At 41.3% G+C, this 27,069-nt stretch overlaps 3 protein-coding genes and 2 long non-coding RNA genes across 7 annotated transcripts; all 5 read right to left on the bottom strand.

Annotated features, from left to right (window-relative positions):
• Window positions 1-1,242: 1,242 nt before the first annotated feature.
• LOC117545561 (zona pellucida sperm-binding protein 3-like) lies at window positions 1,243-20,117 on the bottom strand. Of its 2 annotated transcripts, none has more exons than XM_034215394.1 (10): window positions 20,016-20,117; window positions 3,631-3,797; window positions 2,720-2,823; window positions 2,508-2,602; window positions 2,238-2,418; window positions 2,055-2,160; window positions 1,867-1,952; window positions 1,579-1,670; window positions 1,444-1,510; window positions 1,243-1,376 (listed from the first exon to the last, which is right to left on the bottom strand). In XM_034215394.1, exons 1-9 carry the CDS (start codon window positions 20,110-20,112, stop codon window positions 1,446-1,448), a joined length of 993 nt encoding a protein of 330 aa, XP_034071285.1. In that variant the 5' UTR covers window positions 20,113-20,117; the 3' UTR covers window positions 1,243-1,376; window positions 1,444-1,445. The 2 variants fall into 2 exon arrangements, with proteins under 2 accessions (XP_034071285.1, XP_034071284.1); XM_034215393.1 differs by lacking the exon at window positions 20,016-20,117 and adding an exon at window positions 3,879-3,975.
• Window positions 4,941-7,382, bottom strand: LOC117545559 (zona pellucida sperm-binding protein 3-like). 2 transcript variants are annotated; one of them, XM_034215391.1, is made up of 10 exons: window positions 7,126-7,382; window positions 6,861-7,045; window positions 6,679-6,782; window positions 6,514-6,605; window positions 6,259-6,439; window positions 6,080-6,185; window positions 5,916-6,004; window positions 5,325-5,416; window positions 5,130-5,238; window positions 4,941-5,045 (listed from the first exon to the last, which is right to left on the bottom strand). In XM_034215391.1, coding segments are annotated over exons 1-10 (1,026 nt in total). In that variant the 5' UTR covers window positions 7,193-7,382; the 3' UTR covers window positions 4,941-5,044. The 2 variants fall into 2 exon arrangements, with proteins under 2 accessions (XP_034071282.1, XP_034071281.1); XM_034215390.1 differs by having other exon boundaries at window positions 5,126-5,238; window positions 7,126-7,380.
• On the bottom strand, window positions 8,376-8,845 carry LOC117545566. Its single transcript, XR_004568859.1, has 3 exons — window positions 8,705-8,845; window positions 8,594-8,624; window positions 8,376-8,489 (listed from the first exon to the last, which is right to left on the bottom strand). It is a non-coding gene; the product is annotated as an uncharacterized LOC117545566 (long non-coding RNA).
• LOC117545564 lies at window positions 17,590-18,039 on the bottom strand. Its single transcript, XR_004568857.1, has 3 exons — window positions 17,926-18,039; window positions 17,791-17,857; window positions 17,590-17,723 (listed from the first exon to the last, which is right to left on the bottom strand). It is a non-coding gene; the product is annotated as an uncharacterized LOC117545564 (long non-coding RNA).
• A 975-nt stretch (window positions 20,118-21,092) lies between the features above and the next one.
• On the bottom strand, window positions 21,093-23,718 carry LOC117545560 (zona pellucida sperm-binding protein 3-like). The gene is made up of 10 exons (XM_034215392.1): window positions 23,644-23,718; window positions 23,379-23,563; window positions 23,196-23,299; window positions 23,031-23,122; window positions 22,776-22,956; window positions 22,597-22,702; window positions 22,433-22,521; window positions 21,481-21,572; window positions 21,282-21,394; window positions 21,093-21,201 (listed from the first exon to the last, which is right to left on the bottom strand). The coding sequence occupies exons 1-9, from the start codon at window positions 23,708-23,710 to the stop codon at window positions 21,285-21,287; spliced, it is 1,026 nt and encodes a 341-aa protein (XP_034071283.1). The 5' UTR covers window positions 23,711-23,718; the 3' UTR covers window positions 21,093-21,201; window positions 21,282-21,284.
• Window positions 23,719-27,069: the final 3,351 nt, after the last annotated feature.

The following is a 27,069-nucleotide window of genomic DNA, read 5'->3' as shown; positions in this document are numbered from 1 at the left end:
TGTGTTAATATCTTTCTTATCTCCGTCTCCTCTGGTGTGAGGGAGAGAAGAGTCCGTCCCCGCTCGCCGTGGTGTCGGCGCGGCGGGATAAACTAGCAACAGGTATGTTACTATCAAAATCAAACCTTACCGTTATTTCGAAAGAAAAAACGGCGGGGCAGATTACAATATTAACTGGTGTGTTAATATTTGTTAAATTCTTCTGCAAAGCAAAAAAAGTAACCGGCAAGCGCCCGTCGACCGAATGTTAGCTTGGGTTCAGTCTGTGGACCATTAAGCTAGCCCGGTTACTGATATTCGAGATGTGCTCTGAAGCGAGAAGAGGTGTTTAAATGACGCTGCGACGTAGGCTCACGTAGCGCAAGATACTTAAAGGGTGGGTGGATTCCCTGACGTAGACGTCAAGATCACCAGCCAATCAGGATTGGCGTAATGAGATTGATGCTTCCGTTTGCATACGCGTTGAGGCGCATCCCATAGTGAGACATCGAACGGAGTGTTATGAATGAGAACTTACATTAAACTTTACCAAGAAGATATCTACTCTCATTTTGCTGACATTACCTTTCGCCTTGTTTAGAAGTAGTTGAAGTTTTATGCTAATAGAGGGGTTATTGTAGCCGGCTTCAAAGTCCCGCCCTCTGCGCAAATAGCGGTTCTCTTTCCTGATTGGCCGAGAGACGTTTGATGAATCATGATCCCTGGGCTGCAAAGTGTGTATCGTTGTGTCAATGGTATTAAGGGGGATCCCAGAGGTTGTTTTTTAAAATTACGTTTATCGGTTCGGTCGCTTGTCTCTTTAGTCATGAACAAAACAGCAACATATTTCTAAGGTGAATAGGAGTGATGGAGTGTATTATGTACCAAGAGTCATTCTACAATTTAGAGAGTGTGTTAACATTACACGTTGAACCACAATTACTGAGTTTAGCCTTGACCTGCTTGAAGAATACAGAATAAAAATACCTACATGTTAAGCATTCACGTGAACTAAAAGTTTAATGTAATCCAATTGCTTTCAAGATTCATTTAATGTGAATAATATTTTTGGGAAATTGACACATCACAGGGAAAAAAAAACACCTTTGAAAACCGACCTGGAAATGTTCCCAAAACAAACCATGTATTGCAACCAGATGTGTGCATCTTTGTTTTAGCCAGAAATTAGGTCATCATGATTCAGTAAAACAGCTTAGTTTAAACCGTTTCACACAAAAGGCAAGTCAAACTTAAGAATTTCAATTAAGTGGTTCAGATACATTGTTTTATTAGCAACATACAATCTGAAATGCAAAGAGACAGGCTCGCACTAAGCTTACGAAACAATAAAACTCAAATTCAGATTGAAGAACCCAGTCAGGGAAATGGATCCATTCCTGTTGGGAGAACAAAGTTTAAAGTAGCCGTTCAGAATAAATGAATATTGAAATATGAAACCCTTACCTTCAGGAATTCACATCTGTGATGGTAAATGGACCAATGACTGCTTTTTGTACCATTCCATGTTTCTCTGCAAACATATATATTTTAGTACAAGTCAACAAATCAAGTATAATACAGCAGAAGTTGTGTACATACCTGACGCAACACTCCTCTGCCTCCTTGACTTGCATTTCGATTCACAGCAGTCACAAAGATTGCTCTGGGCCAAGTTGTCCAGCAACTCCCAACTAAGTTCATGAAGATTGGATGAAAAGATTAAAATGCATCTCAACTCTTCTAAATAAAGTCTTCACGAAGTTTGAACAGTTATGAATGGGATCCATCTGTATCTTCAATAGACTGAGCTAAAGCTGAATAAGTCATCTCATGTAAAACAAATTAACGTACAATTCAAATTCTGATATATTGAAGTAATATTTTTACCCATGCCCTTTGACAAAGTGGCAGGCTTTCTTAGTGTTGTCAAGACCATTGGGATCCCAAGCCAAAAGTTTGCAGTGGATAAAGACCTGTTGAATAGAGGGAAAATATAGGAGTCATAAATTAATCTCAGTTTCCACAATCAAACCTTGCATCTGAACAAAAATGTACAATTTAGAAGGCCAATTTACCTCTTCTCCCATAGCAAACTTAAAGGTCTGAAGTGATAGGCGCATCTCCGATGACTTTTGCCTCGGTTCAAATTTTGATTGTGACGACACACTTTCCAAAAGACATCTGTTGGGTTAAAGAAAATTAATTAGCATATTACCAAAACACATTTTTTAAGTCAATGCTTATTGCCATTAGAGTACCCGTTATTGGAGATTATAGGGTACATGGTGCTTTCAGGGTGCAGCTCTGGTGTGGTAGCTGCTACACATTCCTCAAGAAGCAGCAGCAAGGGCTGATGGGTCTTCTGCACCACACTAGCCATGATGGGGATGATGGAGCCCAGAGGAAAATTTGTAGATTCAGCGGGGCCTGAGAAGTCGTCTAGGGCAGTAAAAAGGAAAAGAGTCATTAAATTACAAAAGTCAGGGAGAGCTGCCGTTTGTAGAGAGTTTGTCATGTTGTTTACCCACCATTCATAAGGCCAATGGTAAACTGCAGATCTCCTAGACCGTAGGTTTTAAACACCGGGTCATAGATCTGCTGGCTGGAATACCAGTCTTTGGGCCTGCACAAAATAAAGCAGAATGTGTATAGAAAATGCTGCCATGGAAATGCCACATTGGAATAGTTAGTGAAGGGTCACCCTTTAGCACCTTATGTTGTAGTTGGTATGAACACTAACCTCTCATATGCACAGACAACTGGGTGAGTGAAAGCCAAATTGTAAGAATCCTCAGAAGCAACGTAGGTCAGATCATTGCTGTACAGCAGCACATCCCCGGTGACCTGTTGACGAGACAAAGATCCCCCTGAGAGAGCTGTAGGAAATATAGAAGACTCAGCTTGCAGGTTTCAAATATATATATATATTAAAGCACCCAGATATTGTTCTAAACTGTATTGAAGTGAACATGTATTATTTGGGACTGTTTAAAGTAATCCTATATATCTAAACCTTCTTACTTACACTCCATGACCCAGAGACCCTGACACACACGAGGTGTGTGTTTCAGTCTCCATGCAGCACACACACATAAACTCCTTAACCCAGATATCAGCAACACACACGCCTCTGCTTATCAGCATGCACACACACACATACACTTTCCCTCACTAACACACACATGTTCTTTTTCCAAGGTTCTTTCTGTGGCAAATAATCCCAAGCACCAATATATCTGTGTACAATGTTCAATATATCTGTGTACAATGTTTGATTGTTTTAAAAGAATAGTTTGTGTGAAACCTTCCCTGGGAAATTAAAGGAGTTGGGTCCGGTGGAAGATAAGTAGATGTCCGCCCCAAATATGTCCATATATACTGTTGTTTCTTCATGCAAAGGGCCCCCTGTTTCTGACTGGCTGGTCCTGATACCTGTATCGCACAGCAGTAGAACTGGGAGTCCGGAGTACTCTGTAAACTTGTATTGGTGTTTTTTTACCATTAAAATCAGATTACTGTTATAACTTTTATGCCGGTGTGTTGAACTCCCTCTTTTATCAATCTGACCAGGCTCATCTAAAGGATGGCGCGGAGCAGAGGTGGGCTTTAAGCCACCACTATTGTGTTTGCTCCTACAATATACACACATACCAGTATCCTAAAGTTACAGTCAGTGAGATCCACATAGAAGTAGGCCTCTCCTGCTGAGAAGCTGGTTGGGAAACAGCTACCCAGACGGAGAAGCGACGTGTCGGCCTGGGGTTGGCTTTCTGTCCACATCAGCGTCACAAAATCTGGCCCACAGTCCACTTTCATGTCTGCAACACAAATAAATTAGCTTTAGACTCAACTATTTGAGTCAAGGATAATAACATGACTTTAATTGTTTCCAGTCTTACCTGCATATACCGCCATAGCAGCTGCCAAGCTCAGAAGCAGTGCACCTTGACAAAATGAAACCATCATGACTGCATGCTTGCTACTGACACAGTGCATGTTCTTATACCTTGTTCCTGAGAGGCATCAATCAAGATGACGTCTTTCACCTGGTGCCTGTCAGCAGGCCCAGCTGCAGCAGCCAGCACACTGATTACAGCATGGGGAGCATCCAATCACATTAGTCCTTACACCCAATTCATTTTCATTCGGCTTCATCAGCAGCACAAAATTACCATTTGTTAATCAATTTATTATCCTGTCTGACTACCTTCAATTCTTATTTAAAACACTTTAGGGATGATAGTGCATTGGATGTCTTCCTGAGGTTTTGATTTAGTTTTGCTGTTATATATATTAACATTAATATATGTATACGTTGGGATTCTTTGTTCAACGTCAAGTCATGCAAGAAAAAGTTTTCTTTGAGAACTGAAAGGCGAGTCAGTTCTAAACAAATCATTTGGGGGAAGGTAGTATTCCTTTATCAGATGTCCTGTATTCAAATGTGATATTTTTATATCTGAAATGTTTCAGTTCATTTAAGTTGTATTCAGTGAGAAAATATCCACACACATCTGAATATTAGAGTTGGTGCTATGATGTAATCTTTTAACTGCATAAACACGTGCCATGCAGGCCATCCCTATTGATTTTATATTCATGGCCAGAAAGTAAACTATGCTACATTCAACTGCAGGCATTAGTGCCTAGAAAATAAATTCAGATCAGAATTGTCTTTTCAAATGAAGCTCAACATAAACAATTGCCATAGTTGTAATACCAGACAGATCACTAATAGCTTTTGAATCTGGTGGTGTATGTAATGTCAGAATTTATATCATGTGCAGAGCTCAATGTAAAATGGAAAGTAAAAGAAAAATTCAGGGCTATACTCCAACTCATATGGCCATTACAATTTGTCTGAGGACTTAAAGGTTACATTATAATTGACAGAACCTTTCAATGACAAAAGTCACACATAATTAGTAAAATTCTACTGATAGGACAGATGGACACAGTTGAAGAGTTAACAACAGTTTTATTTATACAGACAACTTTAATCTGCATATGGATGTCGTCCACCACTGGGCCCTCTGTTCAGTCTCCCCAATCCTAGACTGGACTTCCTGTTGAGAAAACGTTTAGCAACGTTAGTCTTATGGCAAGTTTTGAACAAAACTTCAAGACAAATACCATAAATAAATACTCATTAATCTTGGTCAGCAATGGAAACATCTGATGCATTGTGGGTATTTTGTTGCGATGGATCCATTATGATCAGGGGTCCTAACACAGAAGTGTGCCGGAAGCCGTTGGATTCTGAGGTGGAAAACAAAATATATAACTTCAAATTGAAAAAGACTACACTAGATCAAAAAGCATACAAGTTGGCATAAGAGCGATACCCCATTCGTCTCCTCTCTTTGAGCGGGTGTTGCAGGTCCTAGAACAGCAGTCACAAATGGAGCTCTGCATGGGGTCATCCAGGAGTTCCCATCTAAGGAAGCAACAACAGTCAAGGCTCAAATACATCAGCATGGCTTTAAAAAAATAAAATAAATATCAAGTTAATAACATTTGCTAAAAAGGACCAAAAGATACATTTCCATCTACAGTGCAGAAAAAAAGTGAACAGAAAAGCTCAGGGCTTTTTTTAAATATAGGCCCATCTCATTAGGTTGGCTAATCATTTGAGTGCCACTCCTTTTAAAAAATATTATATTGTTATTCTTAAATATTTTACAATTATCATTTGTCACAATTGTTGTCTATACTTTGTTAGTTAGAGATCATTTGTTATAGATATATAAAAAGCACAATACTGATCAAAGTACATGCATTAAACTACTTCAAGTTGGATATGTTATACTAAAATAAGCTAGCCGCCTTGGCTAATAGTGCATACTTGTTGCACATGGCATCAGTTGCATTCATTCTATTAAACTTCTGGCAAGAACATGTTCACATACTTCCAACATATCAAACTCTTCCCTTACCTCTCATTTTCCTTTACATAGTGGCAAGCTTTCTTGCTTTCACTTAGAACTTCAGGATCCCATGCGAGCAGTTTGCAGTGAATGTACACCTGAGGAGCAGATGAAACATACATTTTAGCTAGGAACCAAATATTTTTTAGAGCACTTTCCATTTACACCCTCACCTCCTCGCCAAGACCAAACTTGAAGGACTGCAGGTAGAGGGTGATTGCAGAGGACTGGTACCGCTGGAGAAACATGGAGTTTCCCTTCTCACTGTCCAAGAGACACCTGAAGACATTCAGATAAGCGATAAGGACTAAACTCCAGAAAACAATTAAATAAATCAGAGACTGGATCTCACCCCTTATTTGTAATGATGGGGTACACATTGCTGTTAGCCTGCAGCTCAGACGTAGTGGCTGCCACACATTCCTCCATGAGCAGCAGCAATGGCTGATGGGACTCCTGCGCCACTGTTGCCCATATTGGCATGAAGGAGCCCAGGGGGATGACATTTGTCTCCGCTACCGCTGTTATTCTTTCTGTAACGGGAAAAGTAAAAACTGCTTAGTTTGCTTTTTTAGAGTGTTTTGCCTTTGGGAGCATGAGCCCTCACCATTTAGGAGCAGCATGTGGAACTTCAGACCTCCCCGGCCTTCGGCAACACCTGACCCCGCGTTCAGGAAAGGAGGAATCCACCCCTTAGGTCTGAAATATATTAACAACATTTATCCCATATATCAGCTTTAAACTTGAATTTAAATAAGAACGAAACTCCTACCTTGGATAAACACACTCGATGGGATACACATAAGATGCAGGACTCGACCTTGGTTGGGGCCTGAAAGTCAACTCATTTTTGTAGAGGAGCTTTTTCCCTTTCATCTGAAGAATTTAAAAAAAGCTCATTATGACATTAATAAGGCTGAGAGATATTCTGGTGAAACATGGCAGTTACATTACCAGTCTTTTAAAATTGCAGTCATCTAGTGTGTAGTTAAACTCAGCGTTCCCCTCTCCGCTGGGCAGAACATTAAACCGGGATGCCATGCAGTTTCCGAGGAAGTGACGAGCTGCAAATGGCACCAGCATCGGATGGATCCTCCATGTGATGCTTATGGAGTCTTTTTCACAGTTTACTTTGATTTCTGCAAACAAATCATTATTATATATTTCCCCATACATTCCCCAACAAACGCAGATGTTTACATGCATGTGCTAAGAATACCTGCATTAGCAACAGTTGTTGCAAAAAGAGCCACGACTATCACACCTAGGTAGAGTTGAGTCCCCATGACTGAATGATCTAGATCACACAGGAAGTGACACCATTTGTAGACTAGCTGCCAAATTAGCTGAACGAGCAACACCTGTGTGAGAGCAGGGCAGCACTTGGTCCTCTGTCTACTTATACTGGGGTGTAATTTCACATACTTGCAATTTCATTGTAGAGTTTTCATTTGGATAATATCTAGAACACTTATTCAAGTACATTTTTATTTATCTGCTTAATTACTTCTTTTTTTTAACTCTACTTAATTTATTTGTCAACAATTACCTGATTATTTTACATACAACAGTATTTTTAAAACAATACAATAATTCAGATGAAACTACTTAAAGGCAATTTTCTAAAATCAGCCCAACCATAACAACCTTCCAAGTCAATATACTTACATGTTATAATAGTTATCAAACAATTGAATGTGTACTTTTATATAACCGATAACATTATTTTACTTAATTAAAATGTGTATTGTAATGCATTATTTATTTGGAGGTTATATTGCAACATATGTGTAATATCTAAATACATCTTTCTATATACGTAACTTACAAATCTATTTTTGTTTTGTTTACCAAAGTGGAACCACTTTTCCTTGGGCTCTGGCTCCATCACGTCCGGAACGTTTAGCTTGGTACACAGAAAGTGGGTTTTAATGGTGTCAGTTAGCTCAATAGAAATATCTGGTTTAGATTACAATAAAGTCGATCAAGCAGTGTCACTTTGTCATTGTATTAGTAATGAAGCATTAATGCTGGTGGAAAATGTCCACAACGCTTAGTGTCTTCCTTTGCAGATGTCTTCCATGTATTTCATCCAGTTTGATATTTTGCACAATTGTGTCACTGGAAACCAGTAAAGGATTTGCCTTTCTATTCATGTGTGAGCAATGTTTTTTTGTGTGCTGTAATGAAACCAACTGATCCTGACGGATAACATTTATTTTTATATCAATGTAAACTCCAAGCAAAAGCAATTTGTAGAAACACATACAATTGTACTGTCATAAATTGAACATCAATTTATGGCAGTAAAACGGTTAATTAACGGTCAATCAATAATAATATGATAATATGGAACCACAGGGTAACGTCAATGGAACAATGATAAATTGTGACATTAAATCAACATCCAACTGTTACTGGGCAAAAACATGTTTTTCTTTAACTAACTAAGAAAACAAAGCTGATGTCAACTGTCAACATCAACTGACAAAAATATCCCAGCTTCATCAGTGCCTGGGTGACTGTAATGATAATCCACTCATAAACGGGAACTGGAAGGCATTAGGAGTCTGACGCTGAGTTCTGGGGAGGACAGAATTGGACTGACTCAAGACTACACGAGAAAATCCTCTCTTCTTGAAAATGTGATACAAAGTTTCACAAGTTATTCGTAAAGCATTTCTTACCTTGTAGGAGTGTTGTAGGATATGGGAGTTCCTTTTCAAAGACAGAGGTGAAAGGATTAATGATTAAAGAAGGACTGCATGTTACAGCCAAAGCGTCTTCACAACACTTACTGTGTGCATGTCCATGAAGTGAACTGTGGCTGTGAATAGAGGTAGCTGATCCAGGAGTCTGAAAAAAACAAAGAGCAAACAACATTTTAATTGATAGCTGAATATGAATTACTAATGACCAGGGTCGGGAGGATTACTTGTACAAATGTATTCCGTTAAAATGATTATTTAGCTGTAAAATAAATAAATCAGTAACCTAATCTGAGTGTCAAAATATAGAAGTAATGTAACATGATTACTTTCTGTTACTTAGGATTACCTCAATATCAAATGCAATGAAAATAAATACAAGACAAAATATTATCAATAAGATTTGTTTTTACTTAAGTGTAGTAGTAATAGTAGTAGTAGTAGTAGTAGTAGTAGTAGTAGTAGTAGTAGTAGTAGTAGTAGTAGTAGTAGTAGTAGTAGTAGAACCTTTATTTATCTAGGAAAATCAATTAAGAACAAATTCTTATTTGCAATGATGACCTGGCAGGAGGCAAAAGGCTTCCTGAGGGGAAGAAAATAAAAAGACAGACTCCGGGAACTACAGAACACAGGAGACAACACAAACACATAGAGCAAAGAGGACAGGCATAGCAGTTAAACATATACAAACTCTAAAACAATATTGCTGTGGTTCAATCAGTCATTAAAATCAGCATCAGGCAAAGCAGCTACATGTGTGTACCAGGGTGTCTATAATAGTGACATTGAAGGTGCGGGGGGAGACAAAGGTTTTCATTTTCAACGTTTTTTGGATGACATTCCAGCTATCTGCTGCTGCAAATTGAAAGGCGGAGCGGCCAAAGGATGTATGGGTGTTGGGGATCTTTAGCAGGATGCTTGGAGCTGACCGGGTTTTGTGCGTCGGGGGTGGGCGGAGTTGCAGTAATTGTGTGAGGTAGAAGGGGGTGAGGCCTAGGAGTGTTTTGTAAACAAACATCAGCCAATGGATGTTGCGCCTGGTCTCAAGAGAGGGCCAGTTAGCCAGAGAGTACAGGTCACAGTGGTGTGTCCTGTAGGGGGCATTGGTGGCGAAGCGGATGGCGGAGTGATACAGAACGTCTAAATGATCAAGAACTCCTTTACACGCCGAGCGGTAGATGGTATCACCGTAGTCGAACAGAGGAAAGACAGTCATCTGGACCAGAGAGAGTTTAGCAGATGAAGTGAATGAGGAGCGATTCCTATATAGAAAGCTGAGTCTAGCTTTAACCTTGGTCTGAATTTTGGAGAGATGTTCTGAGAATGACAGATTACTGTCAATCCAAAATCCAAGGTATTTATAAGATGTAACTATTTCGAGGTCCCGGCCATCGGCGGTCACAATAGTGCCAGTTTGGGAGGCACCACTGCGGCCAAACCACATGATCTTGGTTTTAGTGGTGTTCAGGACCAGGCCAAGGGCAGAGAGATGTGACTGGATTCTCTGAAATCTATCCTGAAGAGTTTTCAGGACAGTATCTGGGGAAGGGCCAGCAGTGTACATAATCGTGTCATCGGCATATAGGTGGATAGAGGAGTTGCCCACTGATTTCTCCATGTCAATTATATATATTGAGAATAGGATGGGTGCTAGGATAGAGCCTTGTGGTACTCCCTTAGAGATGGATAGGGGCTGTGTCATCAGATTTTCAGATTTTACACACTGGGTGCGCATAGACAGGTCGTTTTCAAACCAGGCTATCGATTGGTTAGTGACACCAATGCATCTAAGCTTTCCCAGAAGCAGTTGGTGATCTACAGTGTCGAAGGCTTTAGCAAGATCGATGAAAATGGCAGCACAGTATTGTCTGGAGTCAAGGGCATTGATGATATAATTTAAGACTTTGAGAGTCGCCGTCTCACACCCATGACCTGCACGGAACCCAGACTGCATGTCTGAATGTCTGCATGTCTGCATGTATGTTGTAAGTCTTCAGAAACCATGTTAGCTGTTTGCAAACTAACTTTTCGAACACTTTCGCTATACAGGGTAGAATGGATATTGGACGATAGCAGTTGGGGTCAGCATGGTTTCCCCCTTTAAACAAAGGTTGCACTGAGGCTGCCTTCCAGGCAGAAGGTAGCACTGCTGTCTGTATGGACAGATTACAAAGGTGGGAGATAGCTTCTGCAATAATCGGGGCTGCAACTTTAAAAAAGAAGGGGTCTAGCCCATCAAGACCTGCAGGTTTGTTGGGGTCAAGTTTGCTAAGGACCTCCAGCACATCATTCTCACTAACTTCCTGTAGGCAGAAGCTGTGACATGGGGCTGCGCTAGAGGGGTGGCGGAGTGTTGGTGGGGGGCTTAGGAGGCGCTATAGAGTCAAATAGGTTCCCACATTTAACAAAGTGCTGGTTAAAGAGCTCTGCTATGCGTTCAATACCGGTGACTACTGTGTCCTCAATAACGAGGGAGTTAGGGAGATGAGAGGATGGGGGTTTATTCTCCATCTCTTTCACTGTTTTCCAGAATGTCCTTGGATTGGATCCACAGAGGTTGAATTGATTATGGAAGAAATCAACTTGGCTTTGCGGATAGCCTGTATAGATTTATTTCTAATTTTCCTGAATGATAGCCAATCGTCGTGGGATTTTGAGTGACGAGCCCTGCGCCAGGTGGAGTTCTTGAGGTGAAGCAGTTCAGCTAAATCTCGGTTGAACCAAGGACTGCATCGGTTTTTAATCCTCGTTTTTTTTATGGGAGCATGTTTATTGATTACCATACTAAAGGAGTCATAAAAGAAGGACCATGCAGCATCGATGTCAGGGATCATTAGGGAGTGTATTACGTAAGTCAACAGTAACCTTATGTTAACTTAAGAAATAAGAAACATATATATAGATATATATAGTATCGAAAATGCCAAATTGAAAATGTCTAATTGAAGCCACGATGTTAAAGAATTTTGCTTAAAAAGTGAAAGGAAATCGATTTAGCGTATTAGCTGTCTTATTAGTAGCAAAGTGAAAAAAATCAATATACACCATCAACTTGTATCAAAAACACTAATTGTCAAGTAATATTTTGATAGCTTTTTGTGAGTTGTTATTGATGTAACCTTTTTCTTGCATGGTACTGTGATATATTGTCATATCGATGGCGTGCCACTGAATTTAATCAAGTGAAAGTCGCGTTGTGGTAGACTTTGTGATATCAGCAAATTGTCGTATCGGTTTCCAAAGAATCGATACAATATCTTACCGTGTTGTAACTTGGAATTCACACCTCTACTTACCAGATGTAATGCATGCTTCACAGCAGATGTGGCCACAGCTGCTCACGGCAAACTTCGACCCACTCCTTGTAAAGCACTGATTACAGTGGAACCAGTCCATTTTAGATTACCTACTTTGCACACAAGATGACAATTCACAAATGATAACTTTTCAGACTTTCATTATATTAATTCATTAGTTTGTACCCCTTCTTGAGGCTGAATGGGAGCATATCAGTGCAGGCCAGTTACAAAATCTTGTGGAAAGTCTTCCAAGAGAATTAGACACTTCTGAGAGCCTATTTTTTTGTTGTTGTTGTTTTTAGTCAGTTTATTGAACATGTCAGAAACAAAAACATACAACAATAATATATATATATATTCTCTTTTTTCCCTTTTTTTTTCTCACTCAAATTAATAATTATAACAAAGTACAAAAAAAATAAATAATAATAATTCTCAGATTCTCAGAATTAATGCCCATGATTTTGAAATGACATGTTCAAAACAAGGTGACGAATGCCCTATAACTCTGACAATATAGTGAACCAGTATGTAAATCGATTTAATTTGATTTGACCTATTTATTGGTTTTTTAATTTACTTTATGGTTTGTGAGCTGAGCTGTGTGATTTTTTTATTTCATCTATTAATTTATATTCTGAGGTTTTACAGTCATTTACAAATAAAGCTGTATTGTATGATTTATTTATTTTTTACTCAATTAATATTTTTACATTTGGGTTTACAATGAGGTTTTTTTGCCCACAATGTATTAGTTGTAAATTCATTACACCCACACCTTTGCACAAAGTTATACATCTAGCTGAATTCTGCAATGACAAGACACACAGTTAGGTATGGCAACTTAATAATGTGTGCATCTGGACCGGGTGACACATTATCTATTGACGCAGCAACCACTGTAAGTTATATTCTTGTTTAATTAGACTTCTCTGTTTCATTTATTCTACTCTGTATAATTGTTCTGTAGTTATTGTAGCTAAAACGGCGCTTTTGAGAGATTTTAAATCTCAGATCTGCTCAGGCGAAACCTGCTACACAAGTCTCAGCACTCAAGCCTGCATTACAATATAGGCAGGGCCGGTCTACTGATTGCGCGAAGTACAACAGCGTGACTCAGTCATCTTTCACCTAAAAAAGCATTTAAATACCGCATTTAAAATCTGATGAACTCAGTGTGCATCTGGACCGGGTGACACATTACCTATTGACGCAGCAACCACTGTAAGTTATATTCTTGTTTAATTAGACTTCTCTGTTTCATTTATTCTACTCTGTATAATTGTTCTGTAGTTATTGTAGCTAAAACGGCGCTTTTGAGAGATTTTAAATCTCAGATCTGCTCAGGCGAAACCTGCTACACAGGTCTCAGCACTCAAGCCTGCATTACAATATAGGCAGGGCCGGTCTACTGTCGCCCATCAGCTGTAGATAGTTAACTAATTAGAGGGGCGTGGCCCTACAGCTGTGAGAACTCAGCAATCAGGCCTCCATTTTAGGTAGCTCTTTCCTGGAGCGTCAGCTTAAGCGTCAGACAGCCGAAGACTGACAAAGACATTGGAGTCCTGCGGGAGTAAGACTGACAAAGACATTAGAGTCCTACGGGAGTCACGAGGGAGGCAAAGAGGAGGCAAATCCTACTCTGATTGAGCTGGTGTCTTATTTCTCTTTTCCTTAGTTTTCTAGCCCCTCATGCTATAATCATGTGTATTTTCTCCATTCCTGTTCATGTGTCTTCTCGCAATTGTCACTGGCCCCGTGTATCTCCTAATCGCTATAACCGGCCTGCTCTCATATATCCCACATGCTCCACTGAGATACAACATCTAGTTTCAGGTGGCCTGTGGAATTGCCAGTCAGCTGTTCCTAAGGCTGACTTCATCTCTGGCTACGCCTCCCTGCAATCTCTGGATTTCCTTGCTCTCACTGAGACCTGGATTACTCCATCCAACACATCCACCCCAGCAGCTCTCTCCACTGCATATTCCTTCTCCCATACACCCAGACCAACTGGCAGAGGAGGTGGCACTGGGCTCCTGCTCTCTCCCAAATGGAGCTTTTCCCTCTTCAAGCTACCTAACTTCACTCCTTCCACCTTTGAATTCCATGCCGTCACAGTAACCCATCCTATACAGTTAACCATTGTTGTTCTCTACCGTCCACCAGGCGCCTTGGGGGACTTCTTGGAGGAATTAGATAATCTCCTCTCACTCATCCCTGAAACTGGCCCTCCCGCTGTACTTCTCTGAGACTTCAACCTCCAGACAGGGAAGATAGACGAACTAACATCTATGTTAACCGCCTTTGCTTTCTCACTGTCTCCGTCCCCACCAACTCATAAAGCTGGCAATGTCCTTGATCTCATATTCTCAAGGAACTGCGCTAGTTCTAACCTCTCTGTAAACCCGCTCCACACATCCGATCACTTCTTCATTTCATTCTCTCTACCCCTTTCCAAACATAACAAACTAATCTCTTCTCATCCTGCACTTGTCCGCCGTAACCTTCGTTCCCTCTCCCCCTCAACCTTTGCCTCATCGGTGCTCTCAGCCCTCCCTTCCTCTGACTCGTTCCAACTCCTGCCTCCAAACTCTGCTGCAGAAACTCTCCTCTCTACTCTCTCATCCACTCTGGACTCTCTCTGTCCTCCCACATCTCGGCAGGCTCGTCAGTCCCCTCCTGCTCCCTGGCTAAATGATGCACTGCGTGCTAATAGAACCGTCCTTAGGGCAGCAGAGCGGAAACGGTGGAAATCCAAACACCGTAACAACCTCCTAACCTATCAGGCTCTCCTCTCCTCTTTCTCTGCTTCGATCTCTCAGGCAAAAAGCACTTTCTTTCAAGATAAGATCCAATCTTCCTATTCCAATCCCAAAAAACTATTTTCCATCTTCTCCACCCTCTTGGACCCTCCAAAAGCCCCTCCCCCTCCTCACTTCTGTCAAGCGACTTTGTTACCCACTTTGAAAAAAAGGTTGATGATATTCGCTCTTCTTTTTCTGACTCACTTTTACTCACCGCTGGGTCACCAGACCCTCCTTTCACCCACACACTAACCTCCTTTTCCCCTCTCTCTCCAAGTGAGGTTCTTACCCTCATTACCTCTGCCCGCCCTACCACCTGTCCTCTGGACCCTATCCCTTCAAACCTCCTTCAGACTATCGCTCCTGATATTCTACCGTTTCTCACCCATTTCATCAACACTTCTCTAACTTCTGGTCACTTTCCAAACAGTCTCAAGGAGGCAAGAGTAAACCCTCTCCTAAAGAAACCCACTCTCAACCCGTCTGATGTTATAAACTACAGGCCTGTCTCTCTCCTCCCGTTCCTGTCTAAATCACTTGAACGCGCTGTCTTTAAACAACTCTCCTGTTATCTCAATCAGAACAACCTTCTGGATCCGCACCAGTCTGGTTTCAAGGCAGGTCACTCCACAGAAACTGCTCTCATTGCTGTGACTGATGAACTGCACACTGCCAAAACTGCATCCCTCTCCTCTGTCATCATCCTGTTGGATCTGTCTGCTGCATTTGACACGGTGAATCATCAGATCCTCCTTCGCACTCTCCAAAAACTTGGAGTTTCAGGCTCTGCACTTTCCCTCCTCACCTCATACCTGAAAGACCGTACCTACAGGGTGACTTGGAGAGGGTCTGAGTCCGACCCTTGTCAATTAACTACAGGGGTCCCTCAGGGCTCTGTTCTTGGTCCCCTTCTCTTCTCCCTGTACACAAACTCGCTCGGATCAGTCATTACCCCGCATGGTTTTTCATACCACTGCTACGCTGACGACACCCAATTAATTCTGTCCTTTCCCCGCTCAGAGACCCAGGTCGTCGCACGCATCTCTGCTTGTCTAGCTGACATCTCTCAGTGGATGTCTGCTCATCACCTCAAGCTCAACCTTGACAAGACTGAGCTGCTCTTCCTTCCGGGAAAAGATTGTCCCACTCTTGACCTAACAATCAACATCGGCACCTCAGTTGTTTCCCCGACTCAGACTGCAAGGAATTTGGGTGTGACCCTAGATAACAACCTGTCCTTCACTGCAAACATCGCTGCTACAACCCGCTGCTGCAGATACACGCTTTACAACATCAGGAGGATACGTCCCCAGCTGAGACAGAAAGCGACGCAGGTTCTGGTCCAGGCTCTCGTCATCTCACGCCTAAACTACTGCAACTCCCTCCTGGCTGGTCTACCTGCATGTGCCATCCGACCTCTGCAGCTCATCCAGAATGCAGCGGCTCGTCTGGTCTTCAACCTTCCTAAATTTTCCCACACCACTCCGCTCCCTTCACTGGATTCCGGTAACTGCTAGAATCCACTTCAAGACACTGGTACTTGCTTACCATGCTGCGAATGGATCTGGCCCTTCCTACATCCAGGACATGGTTAAACCGTACACCCCAGCGCGTGCACTACGCTCTGCATCAGCCAAACGACTCGCTGCACCCTCGCTGCGAGGGGGACCCAAGTTCCCATCAGCAAAAACACGTGGGTTTGCTATCCTGGCTCCAAGATGGTGGAATGAGCTCCCCATTGACATCAGGACAGCAGATAGCTTGCACATCTTCCGGCGCAAACTGAAAACTCATCTCTTTCGACTCCACTTCGAGCGATAGAACTATTAACAAAGCACTTATATACTAATAAAGGACTGGCTTATCTAAAGCCAGTTGAGTAGCACTTGAAATGTTTGGCTCTATGAAACCTGATATACTTATATGATTCTGTTTTCTTCAAGGTTGTGTCTTCCTTGTCGAATGTACTTATTGTAAGTCGCTTTGGATAAAAGCGTCAGCTAAATGCAATGTAATGTAATATAAAGTTAGCTTCTCATTAAATCATGCTCAGGGGCGGTTCTAGGGGGGGGGGGGCCATATCTCTCGATATGGACATAAACGCGAGTGAAGTCTAATCTGACAGGACGGAGACACATCTCAAACTACCTAAACTAGTTATAAATATGTTTATTTTTACGGTCGGCCGGGTCACTCATTACTGGATCAGCTGCTGAATGAAACCGACACTGACGCTGTCCGAAGAGAGGGAGGAAAAAGAGAGGCTCCGTGTATTTTATTATATAGAGTCGTTATTCATTAGTTTTAAAGCTCAATTAAGACATTTGACCAGCACTTTTATAATTTTGTCGGATGATTTAAACTTTAATACACGTTGACTGGCGAAAAACTCTGCCCGGTTCCCTCGGCCCCCACCGCGGAGAATAAACAGAAGGGCAACCATGACAACCAACGCTGCTTTTGTGGAGGAAGTTACAGCGCCACGTACAGGCTCCTGCATATGTACTGCAGTTTCTTCAGTGGTTGGAGCTAAACGGAGCCGTCTCGTGTGGACAGACACTATCCGGATGACTATTGCGTGTGGACGGAAGCTTTGTTGCGTTTGCGTTAATCCTATGCGTTTAGCTGTTTTCGTCCTCGTTTGGCCGGGGCATTAATGTGAATAATATTTTTGGGAAATTGACACATCACAGGGAAAAAAACACCTTTGAAAACAGACCTGGAAATGTTCCCAAAACAAACCATGTATTGCAACCAGATGTGTGCATCTTTGTTTTAGCCAGAAATTAGGTCATCATGATTCAGTAAAACAGCTTAGTTTAAACCGTTTCACACAAAAGGCAAGTCAAACTTAAGAATTTGAGAACTTCAATTAAGTGGTTCAGATACATTGTTTTATTAGCAACATACAATGTGAAATGCAAAGAGACAGGCTCGCACTAAGCTTACGAAACAATAAAACCCAAATTCAGATTGAAGAACCCAGTCAGCGAAATGGATCCATTCCTGTTGGGAGAACAAAGTTTAAAGTAGCCGTTCAGAATAAATGAATATTGAAATATGAAACCCTTACCTTCAGGAATTCACATCTGTGATGGTAAATGGCCCAATGACTGCTTTTTGTACCATTCCATGTTTCTCTGCAAACATATATATTTTAGTACAAGTCAACAAATCAAGTGTAATACAGCAGAAGTTGTGTACATACCTGACGCAACACTCCTCTGCCTCCTTGACTTGCATTTCGATTCACAGCAGTCACAAAGATTGCTCTGGGCCAAGTTGTCCAGCAACTCCCAACTGAGTTCATGAAGATTGGATGAAAAGATAATTAAAATGCATCTCAACTCTTCCAAATAAAGTCTTCACGAAGTTTGAACAGTTATGAATGGGATCCATCTGTATCTTCAGTAGACTGGGCTAAAGCTGAATAAGTCATCTCATGTAAAACAAAGTTACCTACAAGTCAAATTCTGATATATTGAAGTAATATTTTTACCGATGCCCTTTGACAAAGTGGCAGGCTTTCTTAGTGTTGTCAAGACCATTGGGATCCCAAGCCAAAAGTTTGCAGTGGATAAAGACCTGTTGAGTAGAGGGAAAATATAGGAGTCATAAATTAATCTCAGTTTCCACAATCAAACCTTGCATCTGAACAAAAATGTACAATTTAGAAGGCCAATTTACCTCTTCTCCCATGGCAAACTTAAAGGTCTGAAGTGATAGGCGCATCTCCGATGACTTTTGCCTAGGTTCAAATTTTGATTGTGACGACACACTTTCCAAAAGACATCTGTTGGGTTAAAGAAAATTAATTAGCATATTACCAAAACACATTTTTTTAAGTCAATGCTTATTGCCATTAGAGTACCCTTTATTGGAGATTATAGGGTACATGGTGCTTTCAGGGTGCAGCTCTGGTGTGGTAGCTGCTACACATTCCTCAAGAAGCAGCAGCAAGGGCTGATGGGTCTTCTGCACCACACTAGCCATGATGGGGATGATGGAGCCCAGAGGAAAGCTTGTAGATTCAGCGGGGCCTGAGAAGTCGTCTAGGGCAGTAAAAAGGAAAAGAGTCATTAAGTTACAAAAGTCAGGGAGCGCTGCCGTTTGTAGAGTTTCACATGTTGTTTACCCACCATTCATAAGGCCAATGGTAAATTTCAGATCTCCTAGACCGTAGGTTTTAAACACCGGGTCATAGATCTGCTGGCTGGAATACCAGTCTTTGGGCCTGCACAAAATAAAAGCAGAATGTGTACAGAAAATGCTGCCACGTGAAACTGAAAACGTATTTGCGCGAGCCTGTGTACTCACATTTACTTAAAGCTCATTATTAAATGTTACTCCTATGGTAACATCAATGTTTATCTATACAGTCAAATATCACAAATGTTACATTTGTCTCAGTGGACTTCACAGTTTGTACAGAATATCAGTATGACAATACAAAGTCATAAAAGACAGTTGAAAATAAGTAGACATTAACTACTTCCTCCAAAATGCTAAAAACAAGAGTCCTGATACTTAAATGTGTGATGTCCATTTAAAACTATGGGAGCAACTTAATGGACAATGATTTGGGAAAAATGATAACACAGAGTGCACATTGGGGAATGTTCTCAGTAAATGGGTAGATTTTTTGTTGAGAATACTGAACCCATTCATTGTCTATGTAGCAGCTTCAGGCTTTATACCTGATGATAACAAGTTTGTGACGGACTTCATTGGTGGATGGCTTTGAGGGAGAAGCTTATTATCAAATTGAACTTTCCCAGGCCATGGAAATGCCACATTGGAATAATTAGTGAAGGGTCACCCTTTAGCACCTTATGTTGTAGTTGGTATGAACACTAACCTCTCATATGCACAGACAACTGGGTGAGTAAAGGCCAAATTGTAAGAATCATCAGAAGCAACGTAGGTCAGATCATTGCTGTACAGCAGCACATCCCCGGTGACCTGTTAGAGAGACAAAGATGCCCCTGAGAGAGCTGTAGGAAATATCGAAGACTCACAGCTTGCAGGTGTAAAATATATATACACACACCAGTATCCTAAAGTTACAGTCAGTGAGATCCACATAGAAGTAGGCCTCTCCTGCTGAGAAACTGGTTGGGAAACAGCTACCCAGACGGAGAAGCGACGTGTCGGCCTGGGGTCGGCTTTCTGTCCACATCAGCTTCACAAAATCTGGCCTACAGTCCACTTTCACGTCTGCAACACAAATAAATTAGCTTTAGACTCAACTATTTGAGTCAAGGATAATAACATGACTTTAATTGTTTCCAGTCTTACCTGCATATACCGCCATGGCAGCTGCCAAGCTCAGAAGCAGTGCACCTTGACAAAATGAAACCATCATGACTGCATGCTTGCTACTGACACAGTGCATGTTCTTATACCTTGTTCCTGAGAGGCATCAATCAAGATGACGTCTTTCACCTGGTGCCTGTCAGCAGGCCCAGCTGCAGCAGCCAGCACACTGATTACAGCATGGGGAGCATCCAATCACATTAGTCCTTACACCCAATTCATTTTCATTCAGCTTCATCAGCAGCACAAAATTACCATTTGTTAATCAATGTATTATCCTGTCTGACTACCTTCAATTCTTATTTAAAACACTTTAAGGATGATAGTGCATTGGTTGTCTTCCTGAGGCTTTGATTTAGTTTTGCTGTTATATATATTAACATTAATATATGTATACGTTGGGATTCTTTGTTCAACGTTAAGTCATGCAAGAAAAAGTTTTCTTTGAGAACTAAAAGGCGAGTCATTTCGAAACAAATCATTTGGGGGAAGGTAGTGTTCCTTTATCAGATGTCCTGTATTCAAATGTGATATTTTTATATCTGAAATGTTTCAGTTCATTTAAGTTTTATTCAGTGAGAAAATATCCACACACATCTGAATATTAGAGTTGGTGCTATGATGTAATCTTTTAACTGCATAAACACGTGCCATGCAGGCCATCCCTATTGGTTTTATATTCATGGCCAGAAAGTAAACTATGCTACATTCAACTGCAGGCATTAGTGCCTAGAAAATAAATTCAGATCAGAATTGTCTTTTCAAATGAATCTCAACATAAACAATTGCCATAGTTGTAATACCAGACAGATCACTAATAGCTTTTGAATCTGGTGGTGTATGTAATGTCAGAATTTATATCATGTGCAGAGCTCAATGTAAAATGGAAAGTTTAAGAAAAATTCAGGGCTATACTCCAACTCATATGGCCATTACAATTTGTCTGAGGACTTAAAGGTTACATTATAATTGACAGAACTTGACAGTATCTTTCAATGACAAAAGTCACACATAATTAGTAAAATTCTACTGATAGGACAGATGGACACAGTTGAGGAGTTAACAACAGTTTTATTTATACAGACATTATAGACAACTTTAATCTGCATATGGATGTCGTCCACCACTGGGCCCTCTGTTCAGTCTCCCCAATCCTAGACTGGACTTCCTGTTGAGAAATTGTTTAGTAAAGTTAGTCTTATGGCAAGTTTTGAACAAAACTTCAAGACAAATACCATAAATAAATACTCATTAATCTTGGTCAGCAATGGAAACATCTGATGCATTGTGGGTATTTTGTTGCAATGGATCCATTATGATCAGGGGTCCTAACACAGAAGTGTGCCGGAAGCCGTTGGATTCTGAGGTGGAAAACAAAATATATAACTTCAAATTGAAAAAGACTACACTAGATCAAAAAGCATACAAGTTGGCATAAGAGCGATACCCCATTCGTCTCCTCTCTTTGAGCGGGTGTTGCAGGTCCTAGAACAGCAGTCACAAATGGAGCTCTGCATGGGGTCATCCAAGAGTTCCCATCTGAGGAAGCAACAACAGTCAAGGCTCAAATACATCAGCATGGCTTTAAAAAAATAAAATAAATATCAAGTTAATAACATTTGCTAAAAAGGACCAAAAGATACATTTCCATCTACAGTGCAGAAAAAAAGTGAACAGAAAAGCTCAGGGCTTTTTTTAAATGTAGGCCCATCTCATTAGGTTGGCTAATCATTTGAGTGCCACTCCTTTTAAAAAATATTATATTGTTATTCTTAAATATTTTACAATTATCATTTGTCACAATTGTTGTCTATACTTTTTTAGTTAGAGATCATTTGTTCTAGATATATAAAAAGCACAATACTGATCAAAGTACATGCATTAATCTACTTCAAGTTGGATAGGTTATGCTAAAATAAGCTAGCCGCCTTGGCTAATGGTGCATAGTTGTTGCGGATGGAATCAGTTGCATTCATTCTATTACGGCCCGTCCACACTACTGCTTCGACAGCTTCAAAAACGGTTTCCAACGCGTTCTGCCCATTCACTTTGAATGGGGGCGACGTCACTTTTCGCCAAACTGCATTGTGGGAAGCAGAGCGGAGCTTTCCTGGCATTTCAGGCTGCAAAAGTTGAGCAATGTTCAACTTTTGAAGCTTCTGAAGCTTCTGAAGCTTTCGGTGGAAGCGTCAGCCAATCAAATCATATATCAGTACAAGCTCTAGCCAATCAAACCGCTGCTTGTGTGTCAGGGGCGGGAGATTCATGTGATTGGTTGTTGGTCGACCTTCAGACACGCCCAGCTCCAAGCTTTTTTTTAAGCTGTGGTGTGGACGGGCCGTTAAACTTCTGGCAAGAACATGTTCACATACTTCCAACATATCAAACTCTTCCCTGACCTCTCATTTTCCTTTACATAGTGGCAAGCTTTCTTGCTTTCACTTAGAACTTCAGGATCCCATGCGAGCAGTTTGCAGTGAATGTACACCTGAGGAGCAGATGAAACATACATTTTAGCTAGGAACCAAATATTCTTTAGAGCACTTTCCATTTACACCCTCACCTCCTCGCCAAGACCAAACTTGAAGGACTGCAGGTAGAGGGTGATTGCAGAGGACTGGTACCGCTGGAGAAACATGGAGTTTCCCTTCTCACTGTCCAAGAGACACCTGAAGACATTCAGATAAGCGATAAGGACTAAACTCCAGAAAACAATTAAATAAATCAGAGACTGGATCTCACCCCTTATTTGTAATGATGGGGTACACATTGCTGCTAGCCTGCAAATCAGACGTAGTGGCTGCCACACATTCCTCCATGAGCAGCAGCAATGGCTGATGGGACTCCTGCGCCACTGTTGCCCATATTGGCATGAAGGAGCCCAGGGGGATGACATTTGTCTCCGCTACCGCTGTTATTCTTTCTGTAACGGGAAAAGTAAAAACTGCTTAGTTTGCTTTTTTAGAGTGTTTTGCCTTTGGGAGCATGAGCCCTCACCATTTAGGAGCAGCATGTGGAACTTCAGACCTCCCCGGCCTTCGGCAACACCTGACCCCGCGTTCAGGAAAGGAGGAATCCACCCCTTAGGTCTGAAATATATTAACAACATTTATCCCATATATCAGCTTTAAACTTGAATTTAAATAAGAACGAAACTCCTACCTTGGATAAACACACTCGATGGGATACACATAAGATGCAGGACTCGACCTTGGTTGGGGCCTGAAAGTCAACTCATTTTTGTAGAGGAGCTTTTTCCCTTTCATCTGAAGAATTAAAAAAAAAGCTCATTATGACATTAATAAGGCTGAGAGATATTCTGGTGAAACATGGCAGTTACATTACCAGTCTTTTAAAATTGCAGTCATCTAGTGTGTAGTTAAACTCAGCGTTCCCCTCTCCGCTGGGCAGAACATTAAACCGGGATGCCATGCAGTTTCCGAGGAAGTGACGAGCTGCAAATGGCACCAGCATCGGATGGATCCTCCATGTGATGCTTATGGAGTCTTTTTCACAGTTTACTTTGATTTCTGAAAACAAATCATTATTATATATTTCCCCATACATTCCCCAACAAAAGCAGATGTTTACATGCATGTGCTAAGAATACCTGCATTAGCAACAGTTGTTGCAAAAAGAGCCACGACTATCACACCTAGGTAGAGTTGAGTCCCCATGACTGAATGATCTTGATCACACAGGAAGTGACACCATTTGTAGACAAGCTGCCAAATTAGCTGAACGAGCAACACCTGTGTGAGAGCAGGGCAGCACTTGGTCCTCTGTCTACTTATACTGGGGTGTAATTTCACATACTTGCAATTTCATTGTAGAGTTTTCATTTGGATAATATCTAGAACACTTATTCAAGTACATTTTTATTTATCTGCCTAATTGCTTATTTTTTTAACATTAGTTTGTACCCCTTCTTGAGGCTGAATGGGAGCATATCAGTGCAGGCCAGTTACAAAATCTTGTGGAAAGTCTTCCAAGAGAATTAGACACTTCTGAGAGCCTATTTTGTTGTTGTTGTTGTTTTTAGTCAGTTTATTGAACATGTCAGAAACAAAAACATACAACAATAATATATATATATATATTCTCTTTTTTTCCTTTTTTTTTTCTCACTCAAATGAATAATTATAACAAAGTACAAAAAAAATAAATAATAATAATTCTCAGATTCTCAGAATTAATGCCCATGATTTTGAAACCAGTATGTAAATCGATTACATTTTATTTGACCTATTTATTGTTTTTTTAATTTACTTTATGGTTTATGAGCTGAGCTGTGTGATTTTTTTATTTCATCTATTAATTTATTTTCTGAGGTTTTACAGTCCTTTACAAATAAAGCTGTATTGTATGATTTATTTATTTTTTACTCAATTAATATTTTTACATTTGGGTTTACAATGAGGTTTTTTTGCCCACAATGTATTAGTTGTACATTCATTTCACCCACACCTTTGCACATAGTTATACATCTAGCTGAATTCTGCAATGACAAGACACACAGTTAGGTACAGTATGGCAACTTAAAGTGTATATAAAGTTAGCTTCTCATTAACCATGCTAATAGGTGCATTTATACTGTTAGCCCTAGTCTATGTGTTAGCCACCAAAGTGTTTGTAAACTAGCTTAAACAATTGTTTGATTTGGCTGTCTACTGGCAACCATTAGGGTAAGAAACTGACTCAAATCTATAGGTTACTTACGTAACCCCAGTTCTCAGAGTAACATGAAGTGAGATGTCTCACTATGGGATGCGCCTCAACGCGTATTCAAACAGAAGTATCAATCTCATTACGCCAATCCTGATTGGCTGGTGATCTTGACGTCTACGTCAGGGAATCCACCCACCACCCTTTAAGTAGCTTGCGCTACGTCGCAACGTCATTCAAAATAAGCACCTCTTCTCGCTTCGCCTTAGCAAGAAGGGCCGTCTGGTGAGACATCTCACTTCATGTTACTCTGAGAACTGGGGTTACGTAAGTAACCTATAGTTCTCATTCATAACACTCCGTTCGATGTCTCACTATGGGATATTGAAACTCCCGTATTGCTAGACATGCTTATCTCGAAAATCACCAAAACAACCAGAACTTAACAGTTAGAACCCTGTCTCAACACGGGGCCCAGCACTGCGCGGGGCACACTTGGAGCAGAAACATCTAGCCTGTAAAAGCGGACAAAAGTGAGGACCAGCTCGCTGCTGCACAAATGTCTTGGATGGAAACACCCTTGAACAAAGCCCAGGATGTAGCCAGTCCACGAGTAGAATGAGCACGCAGGCCCGTTGGTGCCTGCAAACCCTGACTCGTATAAGCCAGAGCAATCGCTTCCACAATCCAGTGGGAGAGCCGTTGCCTGGTAACGGGCTTGCCCTTATGAGGGTTAGCCCAGGATACAAAGAGTTGGTCATTGCATCGAAACTCTTTTGACCTTAATAGGTGCGTAAAGCACGGACTGGGCACAGCAAATTCGGCCGCTGTTCCTCAGAGGAACACAGTGGCGGAGGAAATTTCTCAATGTCAATGGGGGTACATGAGCCAACCACCTTAGGTACAAATGCAGGGTTGGGCTTCAGCAACACTCTCGTTTGCCCCAGGGCAAACTGAGTGCATGAAGGATGTACAGAGAGCGCATGAATGTCACTGACTCGCTTGGCAGATGCCAGAGCCAGTAACAACACTGTCTTCAGTGACAGGTGTTTCATGTCAGCTTCTTCCAGGGGTTCAAATGGAGGTCGAGTGAGCCCATCTAAAACCACTGCCAAGTCCCATAAGGGCACCAGTGACCTGGAAACAGGGAGGAGCCTGCGAGCGCCTTTCATAAAACGGCAGACCAAGGGATGTTGGCTAGCCGTCTTTCCCTCAAAGCCCACATGGCATGCAGCAATAGCAGCCAGGTACACTTTGATCGTAGAGAAAGCTCTGTGTTTATCAATCAGGTACTGTAGAAATGATAGAATCACCCCGACAGGACATTGAAAAGAGATGTGTCCTTTTTGAAGGCACCACTCCTCAAACACCCTCCACTTACAGTCATAGAGGGACCTGGTGGAGGAAGCTCTTGCACTCTGAATAGTGTTTATCACCTTCTGAGGCAGTCCCACTGTATTCAGGTTATACCACTCACGGGCCAGGCCCATAGTGCCAAGCGCTCTGGGTGTGGGTGAAAAATCGTCCCCCCCGCCTGAGACAGTATGTCCCTGCGTAGCGGGAGCTGCCACGGCTGCCCGCACAGCAGCTGATATATCTCCGCCAGCCAGTACATTGCAGGCCAGTGTGGAGCTATTAGGATTGTAAGGGAAACTTCTGTGTAGCAATGCAGTGGGAGTCACCGACTCAGGAAGGAGACACGGTGGAGCAGGAGCTTTGATGTCAAACACTGATGGTTTATTTGGAGTTTCGGCCGGAGAGATTCACATCACAAGTCCAAGAGCCAGAGGTTCTGACTTCACGGTAGAGTTGCCACGTCAATTCTAGAGCGCCTCTCTCTTGTTAGCCCATTTAACTGGTTTCACAGAGAGTAATCAACATATTTTGATAAGATAGCTTTAGACAGTTTGGGCACACTGAGTTACTTGCGTCCGTCATTTATGGCCTCGAAGATGTCATACGTACCTTGGAGTCCACAAACAACAAAGAAGGAAATGTCCCAGTGCACCCACAACAACAGACCATCTGTGACCTAGTGTTGACCGGTCACAGAATGGGAACAATAACATTATGGCTGAAGCAGCCTATGTCCTTAAAGGAGATAAACAGACGTCAGGGTTGGTCCTGTACGTCATATCTAGGAGTCTAGGACAATTATTTCCCTAACAGTCTTCTCTTTTTATCATTTATGATAACCTAAAAATATTAGTCTAATAATAATTTGGTCAATACTTAACTCAATAAGCGTCTCTAGATTTGAGTGTGGTCTCACCTTACATTAATTACATCACAAAGTAGAATAAGATTGAAACATTCAATCACAATGATTGATACAGCCAATCATAATAGGAAAAATCATCTCTCATCAGTG

Source organism: Gymnodraco acuticeps, unplaced genomic scaffold (genome assembly GCF_902827175.1).
Source record: "Gymnodraco acuticeps unplaced genomic scaffold, fGymAcu1.1, whole genome shotgun sequence".
Classification (NCBI taxonomy): domain Eukaryota; kingdom Metazoa; phylum Chordata; class Actinopteri; order Perciformes; family Bathydraconidae; genus Gymnodraco; species Gymnodraco acuticeps.
Note: the sequence above shows the minus strand (reverse complement) of the source record. Positions and strands in the feature narration are given on the sequence as shown.

Excerpts from the sequence above, each read along its gene's own strand:
- LOC117545559 (XM_034215391.1), bottom strand. The coding sequence starts at position 7,192 with ATGGGGACTCAACTCTACCTAGGTGTGATAGTCGTGGCTCTTTTTGCA. Across the intron at positions 6,440-6,513 it reads CCACATGCTGCTCCTAAATG|AAAGAATAACAGCGGTAGCG; the intron begins GTGAGGGCTCAT and ends TTCCCGTTACAG. Across the intron at positions 5,417-5,915 it reads TATGTAAAGGAAAATGAGAG|ATGGGAACTCCTGGATGACC; the intron begins GTAAGGGAAGAG and ends TTGCTTCCTTAG.
- LOC117545561 (XM_034215394.1), bottom strand. The coding sequence starts at position 20,112 with ATGCACTGTGTCAGTAGCAAGCATGCAGTCATGATGGTTTCATTTTGT. Across the intron at positions 1,953-2,054 it reads AGTTTGCTATGGGAGAAGAG|GTCTTTATCCACTGCAAACT; the intron begins GTAAATTGGCCT and ends TCTATTCAACAG. Across the intron at positions 1,671-1,866 it reads CACTTTGTCAAAGGGCATGG|TTGGGAGTTGCTGGACAACT; the intron begins GTAAAAATATTA and ends TCATGAACTTAG.
- LOC117545560 (XM_034215392.1), bottom strand. The coding sequence starts at position 23,710 with ATGGGGACTCAACTCTACCTAGGTGTGATAGTCGTGGCTCTTTTTGCA. Across the intron at positions 22,957-23,030 it reads CCACATGCTGCTCCTAAATG|AAAGAATAACAGCGGTAGCG; the intron begins GTGAGGGCTCAT and ends TTCCCGTTACAG. Across the intron at positions 22,522-22,596 it reads AGTTTGGTCTTGGCGAGGAG|GTGTACATTCACTGCAAACT; the intron begins GTGAGGGTGTAA and ends TCTGCTCCTCAG.